This window comes from Populus euphratica, unplaced genomic scaffold, assembly GCF_000495115.2.
Source record: "Populus euphratica unplaced genomic scaffold, PopEup_1.0 scaffold1920.1, whole genome shotgun sequence".
In the NCBI taxonomy this organism is placed as follows: Eukaryota; Viridiplantae; Streptophyta; class Magnoliopsida; order Malpighiales; family Salicaceae; genus Populus; species Populus euphratica.
Genome location: NW_011501773.1, coordinates 6,228 through 15,366, shown reverse-complemented (window position 1 = coordinate 15,366; position 9,139 = coordinate 6,228). Strand labels below are relative to the sequence as shown.

General features: G+C 31.0%; 1 protein-coding gene across 1 annotated transcript; it reads right to left on the bottom strand.

Moving 5' to 3' along the window:
• Positions 1-3,294: 3,294 nt before the first annotated feature.
• On the bottom strand, positions 3,295-4,627 carry LOC105118415 (anthrax toxin receptor-like). The gene is made up of 3 exons (XM_011016361.1): positions 4,566-4,627; positions 4,217-4,304; positions 3,295-4,104 (listed from the first exon to the last, which is right to left on the bottom strand). The coding sequence occupies exons 1-3, from the start codon at positions 4,575-4,577 to the stop codon at positions 3,677-3,679; spliced, it is 528 nt and encodes a 175-aa protein (XP_011014663.1). The 5' UTR covers positions 4,578-4,627; the 3' UTR covers positions 3,295-3,676.
• Positions 4,628-9,139: the final 4,512 nt, after the last annotated feature.

The window sequence follows — 9,139 nt, the reverse complement described above, 5'->3', positions numbered from 1 at the left end:
GAGCCATGTGTTATTTATAACTCGCTAATAGTTGTTTTTATTTTTTAGTAGGATAAGCAATGTGTTGCTGTAAAACTACAAACTCCTTAAATTAAGTGTTATAAAACTCATCGAGTTGATAAAAACAGAATTGCTTCTTATGTTGTAACCAAAAGATCTGCAAGGCCTTTCAAATATTCAACAATTTCAGAACCTCCTAGCTTTGAACTCCTAAATACTCTATCAACGAAGGTAATTGAACTTGTGACAAATTCATAACCAAAATCAACCAATGTTGAGGATTAGTGAGCAATTTCAGATGCAGAGTAGTCTATAGTTAAAAATTTCAAAACAAAAAACAAACAACAAAACCATACATGAAATAGAACCAACGTATGATGAGTAGGGGAAACAATCAATAAAGAAAATATGCAATACAATAAAAAGAGGTCATTAACCCTGCTACTTTTGGAAATATCTAAGTTTATCTAGCCATGTCCTAACTATTCAAAATTCAATTGGGATTTTACAGTTCAACAAATATTATTGTCCAACAGGCATAATGACGAGAATCTATACGCTATACGAAGAGGGCATTGAAACATTTATGGAATAGAGTAAGCATAGGGATTTTCTGATCTATGTAGTTGTTCACGCCACAACTAAGAAGATGAGAGCAATCAAGATGTGTTACCATGCGCGTATGAAATGTGTATCTCGAAACTCAAGCCAATGAGCAGTCACAATATTGTATAAACTGAAATGTGAGTGCAGCTGTGCGCTAGTGCTAGTGTTGATTGCAGATATTGTATGTTGATTTTAATGATAAACCACAAGAATGTTAAATATAAAACTAACTCTTCAATATGATAGCCTTTTCTGGACGCCCAAACAATCATCTCCATTTAAAGGACATATCCCTTACTAACCACAGAACGATTGGTATCTTTAAACACTGATTTTATAAAGCTTTCAAGAATGAAGAAATCTCAGTTCTAAATTCATCCAGTATCACACAATAAAATATTCCTATATATTAATTACTAATTACATAATTAAACACCTATCATACAATAATAGAGTAAAATTAAAAAAAATAATTAAATTTATTCTTACATAGTACAAGGTAAATTCAACATTAACAATTAAAATTCAACAAATTATTCAATTATTATGGCAATACAAACAATAAAATATATTGAATAAATTAAAAAAAAAATTATAGACATTAGAAAAGAAAAATGCTTACCTTAATAATATATTTATTTCAAAACTTTATCTACATTATAAAAATACATTATAACAAAAAAATATAACAAAAATAATAATAGCTAAAACAAAAAAAAAATCTTAGAGTAAAACGAAGTAAACAAAATACATACCTCTTAATTTCCTGAAGATTCAAGTAGAGATCACAAATAAAACAAACAAAAAATTAGAAGTAAATGAAAAGAAAAAAATATAAAAAATTGATAATGAAGCAGATAAAAAAATAAAATTAAAAGAGATGATTGTTGGGATATATAGCATAGTTTTACCAACAAATATTTTAATAATAATAATTTTAATTATTTTATTAATAATATTTAAAAAATATATTAGTAAATTTTAAATTTTACAATAAAATTTTTAATTACACGTCATATTTTTTTAATAATCCAATAATATTTTTATTAGTAACTATGTATTGTCAAATATGCATAACTGTATATTGTCAAATATGCATTTAATAACCAGTTCTTTGGAATTCGCACCATCTTTCAATGATTTCGTTAGTAGTTATCAACTGTTGATGAATTGTATATATCTATAATATTATCAGTGATTGTGGTATTTTCTATAAATATTGACAACGGACGGGATTTGAATCCAAAGGTTGATGTTGGACGTTGACTCAAATAATCGGTCTTGCAGTATTTACATTATCTAATTTAACCCTGCAATCATGCACTTGCATGCGCTGGCTTTGATGGACACATCTCACCTTCTATTTTGTTAATCATTTCGAAGGCTGCAATGTTTACCTCTAGATTTTAGAAGGGGACGCGTGAGAATCACATGAATCTAATTACAAGTTTGTGCCTCTACTCTGCTGTCTCATGAAGGTAGAGAATCCAAGGAAAGCCATGGACCAATCCATTATCTATGTATTAATTAGCCCATCGCTCACATGGCTATACCAGGACTGGCTAGAGCCCAGTGGCGAAAACAGGGCTGCAAGTAACACCTTATGCAGTTTATACTGTTGTGGGTTAGATATTATTATTTTTAACAGAAAAAATAAATATATACAAGTCTTTTCCTTATATCTTTTAATGTAAGAAATTATGATTATAAATTGAAAAAAAACTATATATACATTTAATTAAATAAATTAAGAATTATTTTTATTAATAAAAAATAATTAATGACTAAATTTAAAAAATTAAGAAATAGATATCAATTAATATATTTAATCTAGTTAGTAACAGTTATATTTAATAACTTTGTTTATAAAATGATAATCCATTATAAGACAATATTGACTCTTCCCTCCAAGTACAATCCTAAAACATGGCTGTGCTTGCACCCTTTTTATCATGGAAACAAGCTTGATCACGTTTACACCACAGAAGCAATCATACGGTCAGAGACTGAAGAAAGCAACTGAGAGTGAAAGAAACGGAGGTGCACGCACCATCACCATCGCCATTGGAAAATGGAACCTTTTGCTTTTATCAGCAATAAGTTCACATGCGTGTAACCCTACCATGATATTTATACGTCTCACCAGCCTTGTTGACCTCATTGTTTGATCACACAAGATGGTCTCTCTGCGTCAAATCTTATAAATTATATGAGTTTATTTATAAGGTTTTATGGAACGAAAGATATCTTATCAATTAATTAACAAAATTTGTATTGGGATAATATCATAGGCTCAGAGCCAGTCTTTAGACGTCCAGTCTGGGGTTTTAATCTTATTATATTTTGGATGGATAGCTAGTGTGAGATTTTGAGTTTTTATTTTATTATTTTGAGTCTAGTTAGGAATACGGCACCACGATGGCGCTCCCTGTGTTTTTAAAACAAAAATATATTGTCGCACCGCGCTATGCATTTTAAATAATAATTTTCAGTATTGATACCCAGATTAAAAGATTTTTTTATGTACTGCCATATAATTTTAATGTATTAATATTAAAAATAAAATTTTTTTTAAAAATATTATCTCAAGAAAACAAATATTATAATTGACAAAGCACGGTCGAATGATGTTTCTGGGCATTTCATCCGGCCAAAAATGACTAGAGAATTGACGGAGAGGGGTTTTTGGAAACAAATAATAGCACTTTGGAAGAAAACATCCAAAGGGACCATACAAAGATAAGAGAGCATAAAAAACAAAGACTAGGTGGTCAAGCCATATTTGCTGACCATACATGTAACAAGCCATCAACAATGGAAAAAACTGAGCCATCAACAATGGAAAAAACTGTGACCATTGACTTCAAAATACTAGCTGACTTGAAAATACTAGCTAGGCACAAAGTCGTGCATCATCTGGATGAAAGAGGTCAAAACAACAGCAGCAGCACAAAAGGGATGATATTATGAACACAACAACACGAAGGTCCATCATGACCACTGGATTTGAATCCAACGGTTGATTCCAGACGTTGACTCAAACCATCGGTCTTCTGAACTTGATTTCCCTTTACATGATTGTGCATGGCGCCGAGGGATAGTACTCTTCACAAACATATGCACTTCTGCACACATAGTAACCCCTACTTCGGCAACTACAACAACCATCTCCCCATACATCACACCGTGACCTACTTCGGCAACTACAACAACCATCTCCACATCCATCACACCCTGACCTACTTCGGCAACTACAACACTTTTCACAACATGTGCATGGTTCTGGTTTTGGTTCTGGTTTTGGTTCTGGTTTTGTTTCTGGTTTTGGTTCTGGTTTTGGTTCTGGTTTAGGCTTCGCTGGTGGCGGCTTGATCTCAACGCACTTGACAGTTGGACCTCCTTTGCAGTATATTTTTTTCTTGATCTTTTCAGGACAGCAACACACCACAGTGATTGTCACCGTGTTTTCCTTCTTGTCATATGTCTGGTTCTGGATTTCTCTTGTTCATTAATTAACATCATCAAATCCACAAAACTTAGTAACTTCCTTTGGTCATAAAAACAACTCAAACCTAGCACTGTTCCTAAAGAGAAAAAAAGAAAGACTCACGAGGGATATCACACAGTACTCTCTTGATTTTCTTGTGGCATTTTTCGCATCCAAGGTCAACCACCTTAATCACCATCGTTGTGACTTTCTGTAACAGTAGTACGTAGTTAGTGCATGCATTTTGTAGAGGACCTCACCATGATCATTAATCCCAATAGAAAACAAAGAAAATCTCACGATAAATTTATAGACAGAAAGATTGGAAGAACTCAAAACATGTTCATGGAAGAATCCGCTGTAGAGATTATCAAGAACTTGTACATATATAGGACCTCCACGTAAAAAGAAGAAAAGCCAAATTAAGAGGATGCATTAAAAGATAAATTAACACATACAATATATATCATACCGTTTCTGCCATGGTTTTGTGTATGCTTTGATCCGATGAGACGATGGATATTGAGAGTATATATATAGGAGGGGGGGGGGGGGGGGGGGGGGTAATTAAGATAAATACATGCATCTGATACATGTGAGGCCTTAATTTAATGGTCCTTGCATTTTCAGACCAATAAGATGAGGAAATGTGGACTTGGGAGTGGAAACTTCATGCAACCATCGTAAATACCGTCGCTGCTGACCCAACAAGCTTTCACCAGCAACAGATGGTTTTGATGTGCACATCTCACCTTCTATTTTGTTAATCAATTCCAAGGTTAAACTCGTATACTAAAAAAAAAAATATTTTACTTAATGTATTAGGTTAATATAAAGGATTGTTTCTTAAAACCATTGAAAATAAAAAATCATTCCATGTATAATATGGTTATCTATACAATGAAAAAAAAATATATAGAACAACGATATTTAAAAAAATCTACTTATTTGTATTATTTAACTTGACCAGTTAAGGTCTTATTATATGGATATTATAGATAATAACGAGTTAAGAAAACTAAAAAATAAATATTACTGGATAGAAAACTCAACTTAGCATATATATCTTATAATAATAAACTTAAATATTTGTTGCTATATGTCTTGTCGTTTATTTATTTATATTTTTTACAATTAATTCTTTCATTTTAGTTAATTGATTTATTTAATATATTAAGTCTAGATTATTTGTTAAAACTTATAGCACATTTTAAGCTAATTTATTGGCATAAATCTTAGTTATAATTAAATTTAGTTCATAAAAATTAGTAATATAAATTTAACTTGTATATATTGTCACTACACGACATCGGTCGATAGCTCCACTCTTTTATTTATTTAACAAAAAAAAAAGATTTTTCTTGATTGGGAGAAACGAAGATTTTATTGGAGTCGCCATCTAGTAATTTGATGAAACTAAATATTCTAAATTTGACACTAGTCCCAGAGATTCAGGTATTGGGTTAGTTGTGATTAAGGGAAGGTAGACACCACTTTTAAAACATCCTTTCAAGAGAAAGGTTACCCTTACTTGTGTGTTTTTTATTTGATTCAAATGCTATTACATTTTGAACTTATTTACAATTTGTTTTTTTAAAAGATGGTTAACGTCGGTCCCTAAAAATAGAAGAGACGTCAAAAATGACATCACTCCCTAAAAATAGAACACTTATCTAAATTATTGACATTTGACCCTAAAAAGGAGAGTTATGTCTGGGTTACCAAAAGAAATAATTGACATAATCCATATTTGGTATTTAAATTTTTGGCATTGGTCCTTTTCTGTAAATAAAAAAGACGTGTCGACAGACAATATTCATAGGAGACACGTCAAAAAAATAACATCAATCCCTAAAAAATAGGAGACTCATCTAAAATATTGACGTTTGTCCCTAAAAATCAGAATTACGTTTAGGTTACCAAAAGAAATAATGAACATAGTCTATTTTTGGTATTTAAATTTTTGGCATCGGTCCTTTTCTATAAATAAAAGAGACATGTCGACAAACAATATTCATTTATAAAACAAAAATTATTTTGATATCGTTAAGAAATGGGTATAACCATACTTGAGAATTAAGCTTTGAAGTCATGAACAATGACATGAGAAGATGGGTGTTGGACCTGCGTTGTTATTCCTTTTATATTTATTTTTGGTATTTTTTATTTTTTTCACATGCAAGAAAAAATTTACAAGTATTTATATATATAAAAATATCAAAAATACCATTAGAAACCCCAAAAAATTCCATGGGTGCTATTGTATAGGTAAAAAACTAAAGTACCCTTGAATTTCTTGAAAAATTATGAAAATTTCCCTGGTGGCATGTATGACTCGCGCGCGGTTACTGTTGGAGGAGGTGAATTTTCCTAGCTAGATTTCCGGACCAAAAAATGGTTGATTCTGGTAGATCTGAGGAAGAGGACTCTGATAAAGATCGTTTCGACTTTTGTTGATGGCTGATGAGGGAGAATCATCTATTTGAAACTTTAGGTGGCCGACGAAAATCACGGTCTTTTTCCGACCAGATGAGTCTGAGAGAGAGATGAAAATTGCCTAAATTTTTCTTCAGAGGAGGCGATTAACCTTTATGTGGTGGTTTGGAGGCTTTAAATGACCGGAAATGGGAGATCGGATGAGAGAGAGAGGATTAGCGACGAGAGGAGAGAGAACGTTTGAGATGTTGCTACGGTGTAAAGGCGAGCATGGTACACCGGTGCAGCTGAAGATTGTGAACTGTGGTATAGTTGATGAATTAATCCTTCGGTTGTGATTGACTTGGCTGATTTTCACTGACTATTTATAACCAATTAGGAGGTGACATAAAATCTCAATGACAGTGGCACAATCCGCTTTAAGTAAAAATTTAAATGTTATAGTTGTCTTGCCTACCATCAGTAAAATTACTCCACCTGTTATGACAAAAATTTTGTATTATTGATTTTGTTTTATTAGATATAATAATAAATATTTATAGTGGTAAAACTAAAAACTTAAATTAGTATTAGAAAAAGCTTGTTTCAACTACTAAAAATCAATTTTAATTACCAAAAATTATGTTGGAACACTAAAAAAACTTTTATATGGGTATCAACTCGATGGATAGGGTTTCTGACCAAAAATAGCCTGAAAATTATTTTTTATCTCGATTAACATGGTGGGACCCATATTGACCTGGTGGACTCTGTTTTGATTGAAAATAATGGTTTTGACCCGAAATGACTTGAAACTTATTTTTTATCCCGGTCAACATGGTGGGGCCTATATTGACCTAGTGGATTCATTTTTTACCCTGGTTAACATGGTTTGACCCGTATTGACTCAATGAACTCGTTTTGATTGAAAATGATGGTTTTGACTTAAAACGACACGAAACTCATTTTTTTAGCCTGATCGACATGGTTTGAATAGTATTGACTCGGTGAAATTGATTTTCATGAAAAGATGCGATTGACGTGAAAAAAATATTTTTAAAATACCATGCCTGCACATGGCATATGTCCCAAGTGTATTATAAAATATTAATAAGATGTTTAGAAATATAGTAGTTTTTATAATTTAAAATGTTTTTTATAAAATATATCAAAAAAATATTTTTTATTTTGAAAAAATTATTATAATATTAGTACATCAAAACTAAAATGATATGAAAATATAAAAAAATTAATTTTAAAAAATAAAGAATGTTTTTTTATTTTTTTTTTAAATACTGTAACACGTTTAAAACATCTCTAATTCATTGTCCTTCGCCGTTACGGTCATCATTGGGCTTTGAATTCCAATGAAATGTTATTTTTTTATCTTACTAGCATTTAAAAAAAAAAAAAGGGATAGAAGACATCCTATGAGCATTTATACCAATGTGGAAAGGAGAAAGAGAAAGAAGAGGTAATGCGACGATGATAAATGAATGGCACTTCAAAAGATTAAAGGGCGGTGGCTATGTGCCAATTGTTATGTAGATTAAAGGTTGTATTGTATCTATCCTAAGGTACATCAGTTTGGTGATGTTCAATTATGCTCCATGCACGCCCACCCCCTGCACATGGCATGTGTCCCCAAGTGTTTTATCTATCATAAATATTAAAAGGGTGTCTGAAAATATAATAGTAATGGAGATTTAAATGTTTTTTATTTTGAAATATATTAAAAAAAATTTTAAAAAAATTATTTTAATATTAATACCTTAAAACAATCTTACTAACATTTTTTTATATAAAAAAAACATCCTACTGAGCATTTACATCGATTTGAAAAGGAGAAAGAGACAAAAGTGGTAAAGCGACGATGATAAATGAACGGCCCTTCAAAAGATTAAAGGGCGGTGGCTATCTGCCAATTGTTATGTAGATATGGCGGAGGAGACCGGTGAGCATGCTGTGCGGGCTCTCGTGTTGCTTCTAGAATATGGAATTAATATTATCATCAACAAACAGCTTGGTTTTCTCAATGTCGCGGGACATGTTAATTTTTTAAAATGTAAAAAAATGATGATATTGTTTTTAGAAGATTAATGAAAATTTAGAATCTGGTTTAATAAACTTAATTAATTTAATAATATAATTAAAATTTACGAGATTCCTAAACTTTGCATGACTATCTGATTTAATTTATTTGGACTTGATACAATTATTAAATTTAAAAAACTTAAAAAAATATTATCTTAATGTATTTTCAGATTTTAATTATTTATTTTATGTTTCTTATTTTGTTTGGTTTTTACTGCTCTTATATCAACACTTGGGATGTTTCGTTTCTTATTAGAGAATATTATTCAAATCTAACTAGATTATTCTATGGTTATGTCCAACTTTAGAGTTTTAAAACCCTAATTTTATCTTCATTGTTAGAGTTTCTTAATATAAAATGTTGATTTTTCAATAAAACGATGTACGAGGGGAAAATCTTGGGCGACTGAGAATTTTGAATATAAGCTTGATTGAGATTTTCAAATCTTAGGCGACAAAGTTGATGGAAAATTAATTTGTTCGAGGGAAAAATCAAGACTGACTAAATAGTTGGGGGCATTTATTAACTTTGCCTAA

Coding starts and splice junctions, on each gene's coding strand:
- LOC105118415 (XM_011016361.1), bottom strand. Junction 4,105..4,216: donor AGTACTGTGTGATATCCCTC/GTGAGTCTTTCT, acceptor AATGAACAAGAG/AAATCCAGAACCAGACATAT.